Source organism: Aplidium turbinatum, chromosome 15, assembly GCF_918807975.1.
Source record: "Aplidium turbinatum chromosome 15, kaAplTurb1.1, whole genome shotgun sequence".
Lineage (NCBI taxonomy): Eukaryota > Metazoa > Chordata > Ascidiacea > Aplousobranchia > Polyclinidae > Aplidium > Aplidium turbinatum.
In genome coordinates, this window is record NC_137486.1 from 9398634 (window position 1) to 9417920 (window position 19287).

At 37.3% G+C, this 19287-nt stretch overlaps 1 protein-coding gene and 3 non-coding genes across 4 annotated transcripts; 2 read left to right on the forward strand and 2 right to left on the reverse strand.

Moving 5' to 3' along the window:
• Positions 1-138: 138 nt before the first annotated feature.
• LOC145784140 (crooked neck-like protein 1) lies at positions 139-18541 on the reverse strand. The gene is made up of 15 exons (XM_082595897.1): positions 18433-18541; positions 16805-16894; positions 16444-16506; positions 15956-16047; positions 15154-15312; positions 14056-14228; positions 13189-13364; positions 11485-11655; positions 10679-10870; positions 9932-10072; positions 7931-8170; positions 7117-7283; positions 6801-6891; positions 1030-1122; positions 139-577 (listed from the first exon to the last, which is right to left on the reverse strand). The coding sequence occupies exons 1-15, from the start codon at positions 18460-18462 to the stop codon at positions 389-391; spliced, it is 2067 nt and encodes a 688-aa protein (XP_082452023.1). The 5' UTR covers positions 18463-18541; the 3' UTR covers positions 139-388.
• Trnay-gua (transfer RNA tyrosine (anticodon GUA)) lies at positions 4901-4990 on the reverse strand. Its single transcript is given in 2 exon segments — positions 4901-4936; positions 4954-4990. It is a non-coding gene; the product is annotated as a tRNA-Tyr (tRNA).
• Positions 5100-5171, forward strand: Trnae-uuc (transfer RNA glutamic acid (anticodon UUC)). The gene has a single exon. It is a non-coding gene; the product is annotated as a tRNA-Glu (tRNA).
• Positions 12447-12533, forward strand: Trnastop-uca (transfer RNA opal suppressor (anticodon UCA)). Its single transcript has one exon. It is a non-coding gene; the product is annotated as a tRNA-Sec (tRNA).
• Positions 18542-19287: the final 746 nt, after the last annotated feature.

The following is a 19287-nucleotide window of genomic DNA, read 5'->3' on the forward strand; positions in this document are numbered from 1 at the left end:
GAGATTTTCTGGCCTGGCAGGAAGTTTTGTATCAAAGTTTGTATCCTCGCTATCCGCCTAAAACCAACCCTAAACTTGCCTGCTTTGGAGGGAAATCGAACACAAAAGTCTCGGCGAATTTAACAAACAGAAAAAAAACGCAAGTGCAGCTCAAAATTAGCTTTTCTTAACGGAGCAACGATCATTGCAAGTAAGCTGCGCAATAGATGCATTTCAGAAAAGTTTATTGGCACTGATAAGGTTGCATACAGGAATGCCAAACTCAGTTTTCAATGACATCAACCATCCACTTTTAGAACGACCTAGTCTTCATGGCGCTGAATACTGGAAGTCCTCGCTGAATTTCTACCGCAGTAACATCCTCCTTATATCAGGTGATGTGTTCGGATCACGAGTCTTCCGTTAAAGGTCCAGGTTCCTCATCATCTTCACTAGAGGAGGAGGAAGAGTCAGAATCCACGTTAGTGTCTTTGTTAGCTTTCCACATTTTCGCCATGGCGAGGAGTTTGAGATTCGGTTGAGTTTCTTCTTCTTCTGGGAAGATGTAGTCGAAGTATTCTTCCCACCCGGCATCCACCTGCACCACCAAAAAAGAGTAAACGAATGACGAGAACAAAATATAGACAACTGCGCGCATAACGGAAAAGTTGGGCTCGTTTTTTGGTGGACCCGTCAATATTTGCGCTTCGACGAGAATGGCAAACTCCCCAGCAGAAAGCATGATGTGGCAGGCAAACTGCGTGGAAATCAGTTCAGTTTGTTTTTATTTCTGACCATCAAAACAATATACGCCAAACATGGTACAGCTCGAGAAAAAGGTAGAAGCGACAAAATGCGGACGTAATAACGTGCATGATCCCAAAGCAGGACAGTCAGTTCAAAATGTGGCACGGTCGCAACACCGTGATAAACTCGCTCCCAAAAGCAGGTAAGCAAAGTAATCTTACAGACAGTACTAAAAACCAAAACCTGTATGCTACATTAAAGACATACGCGAGATAAGCGGCCACTGCCAAGCAAGTTACTCACCCCAGCTTCAGTGGTCACCTTCCTTCTCTTCTTCACGCGCTTCGGCATCTGTCTGTTCACTACACTGATCGTGGAATCTGAGCCGTGTTCTTTCTGAAGGAATATGATTAACGGGTGAATCTTGGGCGAAGAAACCGTTCATTTTAGAATAGAATTGTATGACTAGCCGCAAATAAATAACATTTTTTTTTCATCTGCAATTGCTATTCTTTTTCTTCACCGGTTGAAGATACTCTGCTTTTTTACCACCCTTTGACGGCTTGGACGTTGAATGGATTCAAAAAGAAACTGATTGCTGGGTGGGTTCACAAAAATTTGAATAACTTAATGGAAAAAAAAGTCACTGCAAACGCGTAATTCTAGCGTTTTTGCGCGGCCATCCTGTAGAAACAACTTAAGCAAACCAACAAAGATAGGCTCTAGCTAAGGCCTGTTGTTAATATTAAATACAAATTAGGTAAAACTGCGAGGTAAAACTTCTACCAAAAATCCTGCTCAAATACAACAAAAGCGTAGCAAGCAGCCACATGAGGTGGTAGATTTAGTCATGTAGAGGCCGCTAGTCTTCTGCAAACAAGCTGAAACAGTCAACATTCTTACACGTAGATTTTCGTACAGAAGCATGCTTTGCGCAGCTAACAATCTGAAATTGCGAAAAAAATAACTGTTTGATCTACAAAAAATGAATACAAACAAACATTTGTTTTATAAGAATACCTGTAATTGAAATAAAAGTGTGCGACTGCAATTGAAGTAGTTTATTCTGGCTGGTGCTTTGCAATGCATGATGACAGTTGCAAAGACAAGGTGTCAGAGTGCGTAGCCTGATGCTTTTCGCATCAGTGTAAGTTGAAAACTTAAAGATGCCAGGCAGCATCGGGAGCGTGGAAGAAAATAACAGGAGTCATGTGCGACAAAAGGGTGCTAGAAAATCAGAAAGGGAAACTTTATAAAACGATGGCAAGACCAGCAATGTTATATGGGGTTGCAGGCGGTAGCCTTGACGAAAACACAAGAAGGAAAAATACAAGTGGCAGAAATGGAAATGTTGCGATGGTCTCTGGGGTTGACAAAGTAAGAAATGAAATCATCAGAAAACGAATGCAAGTCGGAGAGCTGGGAGAGACATGCCTTAGGCTTAAATGCTGATTACGTCGGAAGAAGAATAAGACTGGAAGTTGGTAAAGCAAAGCGAGGAAGGCCGAAATAAAGATGGAGAGATTGTGTGACATAAAATATGGAAATAATGGGAGTGAAAGAGGAAGATGCTGCTGATAGTGTGATGTGTAGGACTGCAATCTGCACCGGCCACCCTACTTGAAGTGGGAATAAAGCTAGAAGAAGTTGAAAACTTGAAACGAGGTAATAACAAAAACAAAACAAATTGTAAAAAAAGTTCCTGACAAAAAATCAAGTAATTGAGGTGTAAGCTATAAATTTTATCTCTATTTCATTACAAAGGACAAAAAAGGAGCTGGCGTACACAGGACCGCGTTAACCGCCCCCCGGCCGGGGGGAGGCACGGCTAATTAGGAGCCCACTCTTTTTAGTCTGTCTAATGTTTTTTGACTGTTTACCTCTAACTAGGGGCCCACTCATATTCAGTTTGTGTAGCGTTTTTCGCTTGTAATTTTACAATTTTTTTCATCTTTGTAAAAAATTTTCGCTCGCTCAACCACATTTCGTTCATCTCGGCGATACTGGGCAAGTACAGTTGGGGATTAAAAGAGTGAAAAGTTTTTTGTGTCTAAAAAAACTAACAAAATGATGCAGTAGCCAATATCTCAAAGCAAACACTGCTCACTCAAATAGCATAGTTAATTAATAATTATTAAATTGATAAATTTCAATGTGAATCGAGATAGGATATGAACTTAAATGAAGTGAAAATGTTATATGTGAAGATGGGTGTACCTCAGGTAAAATTTTCGAAGTTGTAGCCTGCTGAAAGGCCACAACACACTAAGCTATACAAACATTCAAGAAATAAATTATTGAAATCCTTCTGTGGTTGTGAATAAAAAGTTTCGAAATGGTAGGCTGAATTAAATTTTAAACAAAACATCTACCTTAATCCAATTTTTATTTGATGAATTTGGTTACATACAAATGTGCATCTTGATAAAAAATAAATATTGCTCCTAAGAATGCCTAAAAAGTAAACAAAACAAGATTATATTTGTTAAATTTTCTGGGGGGCAAGCCTCCCACACCCACTTTCCGTTTTATTTGTTTGGACAGAGAGAGAGAAACCTTTTATTTTGTCTGTTGCGACAATAGTACGGTACAATTATACACAATACGAATAAAATAGTACCATAGCTATCTAAATACCACAACAGACAGGAAGCAGCGAAAGACTATATCAGTCATCGAATCAGCTGCTTCCCAGTTCTTAATGTGACAAATGTCAAGCATCGGCAAATTACGTTGAAACAAGATAGGCTGATGTTCAGTAATACAGTATTAATAAAAGAAAAGAAATCATGTGCTGCTGCGATCCTCAAGTGAAGTTCTGTGGTTTTATTCAAATACAAACTTTATTCCAGGTGATTAAAAATAGGAAAAACTTTTGAAATCAATAAACTCTTGTAGCAAGGGCGTTTAAACTTCAGTGCAACCAAGAAAAGTTCAAGCCAATAAATAGTACAAGGCTACGAGTAAAAACATTACAATACAAAAATAATCACAGTTTAAAAAAAGGTAGGCCGTATAATTTGACAAACAAATTGAATAGAATGTAAATGTAAGTAACCGCGAATGACACAATAGGTCAATAATGTTTTCTTCAGATGAAATTTAACAAATCAAATCCAGGCGACGTATTATTACAAAGTTTGAGCCCAAAATAACAATTTATGACACTTTTCCACTGACATAAAGCAACAAAATTTAAACTCAAATAAAAAAAATCAAACACTTCGCATTGAAATAAAAGTAAGAAAAAAAAAACAATTTTTGTCGATTTAGGCTAAGTGCGATTGATCCAAACTTGTCTGGCAGCCCTTCTTAAAAACTGACTAGGCTTGAGTGCTGGCCAACGTTCGATTTTTATGTCAAAAACTAAGTAATTTATCATTAAAAAATCTTGCGCTGGTTTAATTAAATTGATTTATACCGATACAACACACGCTAATGCAGAAAAGTTAAAAAAAACAATTGAATTTAAAACAAAAAATTTTAGGACAAACTTTGAACCGATTTGACAATGGGCAGCAAACAAGATGTTACACAATAGAATGTAAAACAATTAATCCACATGGCTTACTAATCGTTGTTTGATAAATTTTCTACCGTACTGTACTTCAATTGCTTCACTGGATAATCATTTACTTTCCTCATCTCTATTCTTCCAAAGCTGAGGCTGGCGAGTCAATTGCTTGTTTGCTACATGCGGCAACCGCAGACTTGGATGCTTTTTATGGGTTTCTTTGAGTTGTTCTGTCTTTGCGAATTCTTTACCAATTTCAAAAATTTTTGGACCGAAATGACCACAATTAAATTTCTTTCTTAATTTGTCTAAAATTAGCTATTCTCCAGACCTAAGTTTTTCTTTAATCCAATTTATATATTTAGACATGGAGAGCAAAATATTTGCTGCTTATTTTGTAAAAAGCGCGGGAAAAAAGCTTGCATTATTCGCTGAGTTATAAATTTACTTTGCTTTACTCTGGTCCTTTCCCAACTTTTTTCTAGATCCCCTTCTGCATTGTCGGCAGAGCTAATGCTGTGTGAATGTATGTCAAAAATTGAAATCAGCCAAAACATATGGGGTGAAGCATGTGAAAAGTAAAACAAAGGTAAAGTTGTTTTATCCTATATGTTTGGTCGAAGATTGTTCAAAGTGAAAAAAAAAACATTAGAAAAAAAATCCTTCGAACCGGATTCGAACCAGTGACCTATGGATTTCTGAGGATTAACCCGCTACAGTCCACCGCTCTACCAACTGAGCTATCGAAGGACGCAAATGTGGCAGAGATAAATATCTCTCTTATGCGAGGAAGGCAATCGAGAGAACGCGTCATCACATTGTGTTTATAAAAGCGCACTTGGCGTGCAGAGCTGTTGCCTCCCAGTTGGTCTAGTGGTTAGGATTTCTGGCTTTCACCCAGACGGCCCGGGTTCGATTCCCGGACTGGGAAGACCTTATTTACTTTTTTGTTTTTGCTTGGGCCAGCGTTGATATAATTAATATTATTAATTAGTTAAACTACCATTCAACGTTTTATAGGCAGAGAAAACTTTTTCTCGAACCATAGAAAATTTCATTGTCAGATCACCGCTTCAATGCGTGATGGAAATCTACAGATAAATCTGCATCAGGCATTGCAGAGTGCAAAAAACAGTGTTGCAGAACGCGTTTTCGAATATTAAATTCTCATCAGTGCAACTACGTTTATGAACGCAATAACAACGGTTAAATTTAAACTCAATACAATACATTACAAACATTATAAGGACATATTCTCAGTGTTCAATTGAATATTAATAAATCCAGAGACATCAGAAAATCACTTCCTGCATGCAATTCCAGACCGACATTACTCGCTTAAGGTTTTTTTTTTTTTGTTAAAACAAACTTAATGTTCAAAGCAAAAAAGCCATCACAATGAACACCTACCGAAGTATACTAATTTACAGTACTTAGATAAGCACTGAAAATTAATAGACGGTATTGTTATTAATATCAATTCAATATGATTTCAGTGATTATAATACAATGTAACATAGTAGCGTATCCAATTAATTAGCGACGACCTTCTAAAGTACACGTTAATTCGAACAGAAATAAGAATTTATCAAAAGTCTCAGTCATTTTAGAAAGATTTCACCACCGGTTACAGGACCATCTTTGCTTGTTTCCTTGACAGAGTCAAGACAGAGACAGACAGAGTCAAAGATGGTCCTTGACAAGGAAACAAGCAAAGATGGTCCTGTAACCGGTGGTGAAATCTTTCTAAAATGACTGAGACTTTTGATAAATTCTTATTTCTGTTCGAATTAACGTGTACTTTAGAAGGTCGTCGCTAATTAATTGGATACGCTACTGTATTACATTGTATTATAATCACTGAAATCATATTGAATTGATATTAATAACAATACCGTCTATTAATTTTCAGTGCTTATCTAAGTACTGTAAATTAGTATACTTCGGTAGGTGTTCATTGTGATGGCTTTTTTGCTTTGAACATTAAGTTTGTTTTAACAAAAAAAAAAAACCTTAAGCGAGTAATGTCGGTCTGGAATTGCATGCGGGAAGTGATTTTCTGATGTCTCTGGATTTATTAATATTCAATTGAACACTGAGAATGTCCTTATAATGTTTGTAATGTATTGTATTGAGTTTAAATTTAAACGTTGTTATTGCGTTCATAAACGTAGTTGCACTGATGAGAATTTAATATTCGAAAACGCGTTCTGCAACACTGTTTTTTGCACTCTGCAATGCCTGATGCAGATTTATCTGTAGATTTCCATCACGCATTGAAGCGGTGATCTGACAATGAAATTTTCTATGGTTCGAGAAAAAGTTTTCTCTGCCTATTAAACGTTGAATGGTAGTTTAACTAATTATTTCTGAAAGTTCCTTGGTTTCATATTATCTGAATTAATATTATGTTCGTGACTTTCCAGGCAGCAAAATCCGTCATTTCTACATCAATTTACGTCTACAGCCGTTGAATCAATGCAAAAGTGATGGATTTTGCTGCCTGGGTTTTAACAGTTTTTTAACAGTTTATTTGCTGAAATATTGATTCCAAACTTACTTCAAATTTCTGCCAAGCCTCCAAGAGCATCAACCTCTCTTCTTTGGAGTCGATTTGTTTAAAGGCTCCGTTCGCTTCTTTATACACTTGCCTGAACAAAAACTAGTTTTCAAATAAAATTACTTCAGAAATTACCTATAGGTAAGCAACAAGCAGGTGTGAAGAAACCATAGTTTAACTAGCAAAAGAAAAAGATTGACTTATTTGAACAGTGTGCAGCTGGTTGGACGCTGTGGACTCAAACTTTGTGAACTTACGTCTGCAGACGTTGAATAAACGTGAAAAAGAAGTGATTTGCTAGGTGGGAAAAGCTTACCGAGCTCGAGATAAAGCTTGTTCGTCTTCCTTGACCACTTCGAAAGCGGCGTAACTCATCCACACCTTCAAGTGCTGGGTTCGTTCAAGCAGCCTCTTGTACAGTTTACGGGCTAAGTCTCTTTCGTCTTGTTCCAATTCAAAATCAATGTATGATTTCCATAAAACCTTAAATGAAAAGGCAGCTGCTGATATCAAAATCGGTCATTTTTACATCGGTTCAACGTCTGCAGACATTGAATCGATTTTGCTGTCTGGGCAACAACGAAAACACAAGCAGCGCTGTCTTTACTTTGAGTTTAGATTTAGATGAGCAGCGAAGACTTACATGCTGCGCACAACACTTCCGAGCAGAAGTGCATACATGGACTTTTAAGAAGCGCTTTTTAAACAGCCGAGTATGCAGTAAAGCACTGGGTGAATTTTGAGAGAGTGAAAACAACAAAATAACGAAGTGAATGACAAAAAAATAATTAAATTATTGAAACGGTAGCAAAGAATAGCTGGAAAATTTAAGATCTGTTCATTACATTCGCTTGGTGAATAAGTTGAATCTATTCTTCGTAGTGTAAACATTAATTTTCGCCCAACGCTGAGGACTCAAGTATGCATCATCATCATTTATGGAAGCTTTTGTTTGGTGAAAAATCAGCACAATGCTATCTTCCCAACAAACCATCTAAAATAGGAACTCACCAGCAATCTAATCATAAAATTCCTTGGGTTCTGGTGATTGTAGGCTAGGGCCGTTAGGCTACCACAAGAAGTTAAACATGATAATCAGTTTATTTCTAGCATCTTGAACCTAACCATACCTCGGGCATGTCTAACCGCGGCTGCCCGATTGCTATTTCGTAAATCCCGCGCGCCCTGTCGACGTCTCCGAGCAAAGATTCGAGCTCAGCAAAGCGACACCACGTCGTGCAATTGTCGGGCCCGTACTCCAGGAACCGCTCGTAAAGAATGCGGCAGCGATCAAACTCGCGCAATTGCAGTTCCAGCTCGATGTATGAACGAAATAGTTTGTCTTTTGGACACTTTCCGATAGAAACACCCTGAGAAAAAGCAACTCAGTGATAACACAGTAGGTTAGCTGAGACTTACACCCTTGTGCATAATACTGGACTCAAACATTTAAAAAAACTAACAATATCATTTTCATCGAAATAATCGTTTCTTTGCATAATTTTTCATTATCTTTTCACATTTTAATACGAAGTGTAACCACCTTTCTTGTCTATCACCTGTAAAACTCGCTTGGGCATAGAGTCGATTAAATTTTCTTTCCTGTATTTGTTCTACGTGGTACCAGACCTGAGTTATGGCCTCTATCAGCTTGGTTTTATCAGCTTCGAATTATGGCTTTTATCAGATCTCAACACGCACAGTTTTGCTAAGGCATCTATCTGGTCAGCTCAGCCTGGGGAGCCGGAGTTGACACCCTGCGCATTGCCACCATTGCGCTAGTTCACGCTCCAGCAGAATAATGTGCACCTGTCTGGAGTCGTAGTGCCCACTGCCATAAATGACGCCTTGCGTATCGTGACTGGATGCCTGCGACCTACATCACCAGACAATCTCCCTGTCCTTGCATGCATTCAACCAGCTGAGCTTCATCGCGAAGAAGCCATCCTGTCTCTTTCTCGCCACCCTACAAACCCCAACCACTTGTTCCACTCAAGTCTCTACGAGTCTGTATGTGAGCAACTGAAATAGAGACACTCATTTGTACAGGCCGCACAACTCTTGATGAAAACCGCTGAAGATCAATCCATCAGTGAGGCTACCTGGGCGGACCACCAATAGAGTGGAAGAAAAACTCCTCAAGACTCCAAAGTTTCATCTCCGACGCCGCCTCCATCCAACTGGAATGCATTTGCCAATAGGAAGGCCTGGGTGTGGCTCAATCGTCTGCACACTGGCGTCGGACTATTCCGCTGCAACATGCACAAATGGGGGATGGCTCCATCCGCGATCTGTGAGTGTGCCAAGGAGTAACAAACCGCAGACCACACCATCTGCAACTGCGTCATCTATCATGCGCCAAATGGTGTGCGTGGTCTGCGTGAACTGGATGGCGAATCTATTCAGTGGCTGTTGGACATCTGCCCAAACATCTAGAGTTTAGACCGAGTTGCCGCTACTGCCCAAGGGTAGTAAAAAGCAGAGCCGCTCGACCCCTGGAGTGGCGAAGAAAGTTTACAAGAAGAAGAAGTTTTGGTTGTACAATCTGTTTTGCCGAGACGAGTCTTTACAATTGATCATAAATTTTAGATAGGATTTCAATTTGGTGAGTTTCTAGGCCAGTCCAACACTTCTATCTTGTTTAGTTTGAAAAAATTGGTCACAATTTTCGACGTATGGCAAGGAGTAAGGTCCTGTTGAAACACCCCTAAACCATCTGGAAACGCGTGGTGTGACGCAATAACGTGTAATCGCTTTACATTGCTCTTATTAAACTTTAAAGCCTATAAACTAACATTATTAAACAGCATTACCACAATCAAAATCGGTTTAGGATTGAATGATAAAACAATATCTTCGAAAAACGTGAAAAAAACTGTCCTGAGTTAATTAATGGGCACAAAGGTGTAGCTTGACAAATAAAGAGCGGCTATAGCGCCAGCCTTAGTTGATCTACCCTTTGGAAACATAGATTACTACAGAACTTTACCAAGAGTCTGATACGCCGATGATGATCAAGAGGAGACATTGCAAAAATAACATAACAAACATCAAACAAAGCTTAAAGAAAAACCATGTAAAAAGTAGCAAGATCAGCAACACACAAAAGCATACATACAACGATTATTTACCATAATTTTTCTGGCCTGGCCGACGTCTTTTTGGCGAATTTCAAAATGGGCGAACATGATCCAGACTTTGGCAAAAGTAAATTTTTTATGAGGAATCACATCAAGACAAGCTTTGTAAACATCACGGGCTCTGTCCATATCCTGGGAACCAAATGCAGACAAAATCGGTCAACAGGATGCAAGGCAAAACCATAAATTGTTTCCTAAAGCAAGGTTTCTAGTGCAATCCTGAAGCACACGGGTTAACAACTCTAGCCAAGAAGAGCCGTATGAATCGGTTTCCATTGAATCGGTCAACTTGGTTTTAATGCTATGAAACGTGAATGACTGCATTGGCCATTGGTGTATACTGCATAGTCCCATATCACAGCATATACTTTAACAATAGGTCAAACAAAAAGTACATTTTGTCTCTAATCGTTTACTATATCAGGTTGTTGCTGGCTGCTAAATTGACGGTAATTAATTTTATAATTTAAATGTATTTTCACGCTAGTTAGTTCAAATTTAAACAGTGAAAAATCGACTTTGATCTTTTAATTCCTCTTCAATTACGGTTGATTATTATTATTAATTATCATTGTATTATTCAAATCAGCATGTTCCTTGAGAGAGGGATAGAGACCCAGACGGAAAAATCTGTCATTTTTACATTGATTCAAGGTGTGCAGACGTTGTACCAATGGAATAATGACAGATTTTGCTGTCTGGGAAAGAGATGGAATAAAACACGATTGTGATTTTCACCTTGGTTTCGAGTTCTTCATACAAGGCGTAATTAATCCACAAGTAAATGTATCTCCGCCAGTGGCGCTTGTCTGTGACAAGTGGAACGTTTGCGATCGCGCGCTCATAGACTTCGCGCGTTGCCTCCACGTCATCCTCTTCCTCGGCCAATCGAAGATAGTCAAACCAAGCGTCGTAATTGTGGGGGTTGACCTGGGAAGTGAAGCTATAAGACGTGTTTCTCCATATTTTGTTCTATATAGCCGATTTGTTTTTACGCAAAATATTTGTATGTCTCACAAATCACCATTTCTTTCATGCTCTCAACCTCTGTTCTGGTTTCTAGATGTTATTGATTGAGGATGAAAGGTTATACAAGGATTCTTCATTTAGGATACAACCGAACAATTAAACATAATTAATAAGTAAACAAAATTAGTCAGGTTAGGAAATTTATTTATAAAGCTCTCGCTATCGTGAAGTTGGCTTCTTCAGCATCTTATTCAAATAGAACAAATATTTGAATAAGATACTGAAGAAGCCACATTTGCGGTGGTAAAAGCTTTATCAATAAATTATACAAGTTTCCAAACTTGACTGATTTTGTTTAGTTATTATAAAAACTACGACATAAGGCTTGTGGCATGTTGAAAATGGCAATGACGTAAAAACCGTCGAGAGATGCTTCACCTGCTCACTGCTACGTTTATAAGTGATGTATTCAAGTTGGTAATGTTAAGACTTAAGAGTACATCAAGAAGAAAGGAATCTCAAAATAAAAGCATGTTTTGAAAACAAGCGCTGATTCTTCGCATACGAAAACAAACCTTGACTTCCTCTTCGTATTGGAACTTTCTCTTGCTAACAATCACGTTTTCAATGCCGGATCGGTTGCCGAACTTCTTTTCAAATATCGTGTACGATTTCACCAGCTCCCCAGTTAGTTTCCGATCGATGCGGTCAATCGAGTACTTGTATATCACCCGGGCTCGCTCGTACTGGGAAAAGATTTAACTTTAAATACGTCGCATTAAACAAGCTGAAAAGACTTAGCTCTTAGCTTTGTTTTAAATTAACAAACAAAATTTGAAAAGAGCAAAATCATTTAAATATACGTTCGAGAAACTTATGTCACGTGGTTTTCGTCAGAAGTCAACTTCTGTATACATGAATGTTTCTTGCAAGAGAAAATAATATCTGACAGCTCACACTTAAGTACGACTAAAGTTTAACAAGATTATTAAACTGCGCTCGTGTCGTAGTATATCATGTTAATCTTGGCTACTTAGAAATCACAAAGTCACTATAAAGCTACGATTTTTTGTGACGAAAAAGTAATGTATTGTATAATGCCTTAAATCTCTTTCAGGAAATCTGTATTAAAACTATATTTGATGTGGTTTTTAAGTAACTTGTGATGGCAAACAAAGGAAGTTATTGGCTCGTAATGTTTATTGACTTGCTCGCATGTGAGGACTGCATTGTCAACATATGCTGTCTTTCCCATCAGGCGCAATCCAACAGTATAAAATTAAAAATTGTATTATACAAAAAATGGGCAAAATTGCCTTAAAAAAGCTGCAAAACATTGTGAATGCATTTTACAAAAAAGTTACGGTGAAAACATCAAGGACGACTGAGGAACAAACCCATGGGGCTTCCAAGGTCAGTTGAAAAAATGTCTCGTCACTCAATCACCAATTTGCTGACTCATGTTTTGCAACGTACCACAAATGGAAAGATAAAAATTTCAGACAGAATATAAGGAAAGTAAAGGCATTGTTCAATTGCCGAGATGAACCTCAGTGGTCTGGGGTGCAGGCTTCAAACCTGTAGCTGACTAACGTCAGAGTGGTTCAATTCCACCTTCTGGGCGTCTCTTCTTGCAAATCAAGCAAAAACTTGGCGCTGAGTTTACGTCGTTTAAACGTTTACATTTTACATGTACTTGATTTTGAAGAAAAATAGCACTTTCAATATAAAAATTGACCGCTCTTATGCGCGACAAATGTGCGAATTGTAATTTTTTCCACATCGGTGTTGCCAAATTAACTAAAAATAATTTTAACTTAATCGCCGACTTCGGGAGTTTTCAGCAATAAATTTGAAAATCGTTACGCAGACTTTCCCTAGTTTCATGCACGTGATAGGGGGGTGATATGCTCTGTCCTGTGATATGATATGCTCTGTCCAACTACGCCACGTGATCGCTTGCTCAAGACCTTACACCAAACGATACTACAGTGGACGTCAAAAAGTTTTCTTTATTTTTAAATAAAGAATACAAACACAACATGTTAATTTTTATTTTGTAGGGAATTAAGTTTGCCTTATTTGCCTAACTCATCACGTTTTCATAACATCTGTATTTTAACGCTTAATTAAAAATCCACGATTGACAAAAAAAAAGATTTTTCGAAAACACAATGGGTAAAAACATGGCAAACACATGTTATGGATTAAAATGCGTTGAAAAGTCGCTCAATCTAATTTCTCAATCAATGTTGATTAAAACCAACGTGATTTTTTACCTCTTTTTGTCTTTCCTCAAACCTTGCAAAGCCAACGAAGAGATCGGCCTCCATGTTATCCTCTCCATAAAATTCTATCGCGCGCTCGAAGACTTCCCGGGCTTTGACGATGTAGCCGAACTTTTCCTCAAACCGAGCATACTTTATCCAGTTTTTCACATCCGGGTGAATATATACAAGTAGATATAGCAGTCAAGGAAATGTCTTAGGTACATGCCGTGGACTACCAATAGATCTTCGGGTTCACAAGAAAATCTTGCTGCAGAATCTTCATAACGTAAACCTTGCTTGTCCGTGCAAGCTCTACTTTGATTCTTAGCATTGAAGCAACTAGGCACGGTACCCTCACAGAATTGTATGATATTTCTCATTAAAAGGCAGCTCTTAATGATTATGCCAAAAGCAGATCGATTGACAATTAACAATTGTTTTCGGAAAAAATACTTCACATTGAGAGTGATAGATTACATGTTGTTTGAATTTTAGCGTCAATGTCATCTTTAGCCTGGAGTAGCAGGGCTGCCCAACGCTTTTACAACAACAACAAAAGGTTCTTAAACTAGTGTCACAAGCGATAATATTCTTAGTGCGATCCACACTTTAACACCAAAAAGTTATTATCCTTGATTTGACCTTTCACTGTACTTAAAGTACATCTGAAAAAACAAAACAAAACATAAATTACAACCCTGGTAACTTCAGGATACAGGTAAAATAACTTAGATTGATTCCATGCATCATCATTATTCGTCTCAATGACAAAGTTGCATTCAATACATGACTAATTGACTTGTCTATCTCGTTTAAAACTAAAATTTCTACTTGCAAATACCATAACTACACAAATCATATAATTTGATATCAAAAGGATATATTTCTCGTAGATAGTCCTTGCTCTGTCCACTTCCTTGTATCTCAATTCAAAGTTGATGTATGACTGCCACGCCTGCTCGTCGGGCTCCCATTCCATCCACCTCTCAAACACCTGGCGACATCCAGCAGCGTTTCCAAGCATCTCCTCCATGTATGCGTACTTGTACCTGAGATATGTATTTTTCTTCGGTGAAAGTGGTTAAATGTAGAAATCCTGTGAATCAAATTATCTGACATCCCATATTCATTCCAACAGCCAAATAAAAGACGACAGCTCTGTTTTACTACTACAGGAGATTTAAGCTGCTGCTTTCTTGGACCATGCCTTTTATTTCCTTCACAAATGGAACAGCATGTTTTATCCTCTTTACTGAACTAAATTCAGAATAAATGACACGTTGAAGAAAATATTATAATTCAGGGGTGCCCAAAGTTTTTTTTAGCCACATGCCGCATTTCGCGAGTCTTGGGGGCCGCATTAAAATTTTCACTTATTTTTTTCTTTAAATTCCGCCTAAGCTTCGAGATTGGGTTTTCTAGTACCGTACCAAGACGGGGGCCGCAGACTAGGTTTTGTTTCGGTCATTTGCCTGTTATTAATCAAAATTTTAGAAGAGTGTCCTAAAAAATTGGTGACTTTGATTAAAATGTCTGAAAAAAAATACAGGCTATGCGCGTAAATCGATTTTAGTGACTGCAAAGAATACAATTGTTTTTTTGTCAAGTTGGAAATTCATGACGTAGACTTAGTGTTTGAACGTTGATCCAATGTCTTACTACATGTGATAAATGCAAACACAAAACAGCACAGACAGGAAATAATTTTATCACAAAAAAATGACCGCTTTGAATAAAAAATGACCAAATTGTTTTAAGCCATTTTAAACAAATGACCGAAAAGTTTCAGCAAAAAAAACAGGCCGCAGATAGTGTTCCCGCGGCGGCATGCGGTCAGCACTTTGGGCACTGCTGTTGTAATTGAACAAAAACTTGAAACAGTAGGTTTCGCAAAAAAAAATGGTAAAGCAAGATCATCAGCTTGTATCTGAAATGCCAGTTACAAACAAACAGGAAAATGGTCAGTGAACTCACCATAACTGATTGGCTCTGGGTAATATAGTGACTGCTCTGTCCCATATGTTACGTGCGTGGTTGACTTGCCGGTTTCTCATTTCCATATCTGCGTACTTCAACCACAGAGGAATGTTCCTGTGGGCGACATCGATCCCGCGCTCGTAAACAGATCGCGCTCTGGAACAAAGCAGAACTGTCAGGGAAATTGTCATAGAGTTTCAGTCTTCAGCCAAGATGATGCCATAATAACAGATTCTTCTGCATTTGACAGTGCATGTAAATGAAGCAGGCTATAATGCTTTTATAATGCTTATATAAGCAGGCTATAAACTATAAGGTTCAGTGGTTATCGCCTTCGGCTCTGGTGCTGGTAGCCCTGGGTTCGATTCCAGGTCGGGTCATACCAAAGACTTTAAAAAGGGTACCGATTGTGTTCTTTCTTGCATAAAGCAGTGAGGATAAATCGGGTAATAATCTGGTGACATATCACCCTCTTCCAATCTGCCTTGAGCCAGCATGGAAGCAGTACGGCTCATAAAATCATATGGAACCCTGTCAAGTAACCCATGTCGATGCGCAATCTGCTGCAAGCGGAGATAGCGGATGATTATTATAATGCTTTTACCGTTGCTAGTTAGGTGACATTCTCTAGAGTAGAATATGTCGGCATTTTTGTTAGTTTTAAAAATAATGCAGATATTAGAGCTATGCTGTTTGACATACGAATAACTTTCTTACATCACATGGCCAGTGAAGATTCATTATTGTATGAACTTACTATATCATATAGGCGACTGTAAAGTTATAAATATCTTAATACCTTTGAATTTCTTTCATACTGTCCTCAAACGCAGCATATTTTATCCAATTTTGAATGGAAGATCTATTTTTACGAAGCATGTCTTCATAGTACTGTAAAAAAAGATAAAACTTGCAAAAAAATTACTATAGCTTGTGATTACTACATGATGTTACGAAAATGCTTTTTGAATAGCTCGTTGAAAAAGAAACATTTCCACGAATAAACAAAGACAACAATACGAAGTTAAACATGCTTCATTAAGTAAACAGATAATCACTGAAAAGATATACGATATTAAATGACTGCATTCGGCCTTCCGCTTTTTTTTATTATTATTATTATTTTTTTTTTTTTATTATTATTTTCGGCCTGCCGACTTCCTCAGTGCAGTTCTGGGTATGGCCATGGAGATATATACCTCCGTGTGACGTTTTCCCATTTGTGGAACCCAAAGAGCTCCAAAAAATAGACACTTAAATAAGTGCAAACGCCCAAAATCATGTTACCTTTCTCTTTCTAAGCTTGTATTCTTCAAGCTCCTCTGGGTCTGTGATTTTTCGCTTTGGCGGCTGTGAAAGGTAATGAGAAAAGCAGAATAACAAACCTATCTACTGCACAGTGCACGACTGCACGCATTGATATGCTGATATGCACGAGTATCAGAAGGTAGTTATAGCAAAATACAAATAAGAATTCTCATACTGAAATTCAAAGATTAATTGGCAATAAAATTTTACAGACAACCAAAATTATCACGAAATAATTAGGCATGTCCTCACAGCTCGAACATGGACACTACTTGAATTATTGGAATACAACAAATTTTGACAAGAAAATCAATAGGCGTTACTGTTTTGTATCGCTTACAGCAGCAACTTGCTCTAGTTCTCTTTCTTTAGCTTCCCGAAGAAGTTGCTCCGCTGTGATTTGAATGGGAGCTGGCGCTTTGTTATTCACCTAAAGTAATATTTTTAATAAAGCAAAGAAATTTCCATATATATATATGAGCAAAATAAAAAGCAAACACATACCTTGAAGTATGTGTTTGCTTTTTATTTTACAGACCTGTAAGCTTAGGTGGCCTAGATCAGGCAATTTTATACTCTAACACAGCTAACCAAAGTAACCACAGTTTGTGTAAGACAGACAATTCACAATAAGCATCACATATCCCAAGTCATGTATCTACCAACACAAGCTGCTTGTCAGTGACATAAGCATGGAACAATAATAATACTGTATACAGTTTAAATACTACACACAAAATCCCCAACGATGATAGTGCATTGTAACCACCAAATTTTTATGTTAAGAGCAGGGCCAAGGGTGTCCAACCTTTTTGGCCAGAGGGCCACATGCGGTTTATGAATGATTGCGCGGGCCACTTAAGTTTTTACTGCTAACTTGTAATCTTAGAAATGGCTGTCTTATAATTTCTAATGAAAACCCTCACACCAAAATTTTAATCTTAGAACTGTGTATTATCCTCTTCTACAATTATAAGAACAATAAACATACCAAGATATAACAAAGTCAACAAAGCTTTTACTACACGTCGGCATAGTTTTTCTTGCTTATCAACTTGCATTTGCAAATGACACACATTTGTGTCATGCTTAGTTCAACCAGAATAAAAGTATTTTGATCATTAAAGTACCTGATACAAATGTTTTAGCTATATTTCAGAGCTGTACTTTGCTGATACAACTGTATTTTAATATTTCCATATTTTCTTTACTAATTAAACTAGTACTGGTATTGAAACGCACAGCACAATCTCAATTCTCAAATTATTACAACAAGTATTAGCTGCTATTACCTGTACAACCTCTTTTTGTAAAAAATAATAATGAATTTGGAATTGTGACGTAAATGTTTTCTTTCAGTCCATGATCACAATTAGACACATAGACAACGTAGAATTTGTCTATTAAAGATGCTAATAGTTTATTACAAGTGTTAGAAACAAGTGTTAGAAACAATCATAATTTCTACACGAATTAACTACAAAGACAGTGCACAAACAGATGAATTTTTAATTAACAATAATAATTAACATCCAAATGCAATGGCTATAGGTAAGGCAGTTTTCAGTTTAGATCAAGTCAGCTGATAAGTTCTGATGACATGTAGTGTCTTTGCACTTTTCCCTTAACCACTTGTGGATGGATGCTGTATATATATGAGCAAGAAAACTTTTGCAATAAGACAGATGACGTTTATACACGCAAATTTTTAGCACTTCTTATTTTAATATTGGCAACTTCATTATGTTAGGCATCTACCCAACGTCTCAACAGAACAGTAGGTTCAGAAACAAAAATACAGTAAAATTGGTAATTTTTCCTGAAAGTAATCTCGTAAGCTAAGCGAAAAATAAAAATAGCTACCGTCCGCAAGTGGTTAATAGTTATGCTGCACTTTTTTTTAAAACACAATAAAATGAATAAACAAAGTTAGAAACTTTTAAAAACTTGCTTAATATGAAACGATACCTTGTGTTTTCCTCCCATTGTGCGTTCCATGATTGCTGGCAACTCTTTATTAAGAATCAATGCAAAACTCAATTTTACATTTACAAAAAGTTAACCCGTTCAAGCTGCAATATAATAACTTGACATTTTATAAAAACGCATTTAACTTTGCCTATAACATGAACTCAAGTACATGAAAAGATTATTCATAATTATGTGATGTGACACTCCATAGTCTATCTCAGTGCTTCTTAAACTTTTTTAGCTTTGTTCACCCCTAGCATCTATCCCCAGATTTCATTCACTCTTGTCTCATGATATGATAAAACTATCTCATCTATATATAACAGCACAAAATGAGTTAGGTTGTTTCGATTTTTGTTAAGATCAACTCAAGCTAAGTTTTACCATTGCAATCTACAATTTCTCGAGTCCAGAGATATAAAGCTACAAAACAGTCATCAAATTTTTGTAGCCTACTTATACACTCAGTGCAAACCAACTTCACTATTACAATAAGCAAAGAAACCACAGTTCAGTACCGTAGTCGATTTACTGTAGAAAATTGTTTACTAGTGACTAGGATGCTCCTGAACTTTCGCAACTAGTTTTTCAAATCGCGGATGAATCAGTCCTTCTAATGCCACTCTCATCGATGAGTTCACACATTTCAGTGCATTTCTCTTTTTAGTTAGTTTTTTGAAATTCATAAAAGAATCAAACAATAAAAAATATTGAAATTTACAAAAAAAACAACTAGTTTTGATTAAAAAATGAAAAACTTAGAATTGATTTTGCTTTTGGAAATCCTCACCTGTTCACTGAACAGGTGGAATATCCGCCCTGCTCGCAAGCTATCATGCATTTCTGACGGTT

Excerpts from the sequence above, each read along its gene's own strand:
- LOC145784140 (XM_082595897.1), bottom strand. The coding sequence starts at position 18,462 with ATGGAACGCACAATGGGAGGAAAACACAAG. Across the intron at positions 8,171-9,931 it reads GCCAGGCCAGAAAAATTATG|GGTGTTTCTATCGGAAAGTG; the intron begins GTAAATAATCGT and ends GCTTTTTCTCAG. Across the intron at positions 6,892-7,116 it reads CAAGCTTTATCTCGAGCTCG|GCAAGTGTATAAAGAAGCGA; the intron begins GTAAGCTTTTCC and ends GTTTTTGTTCAG.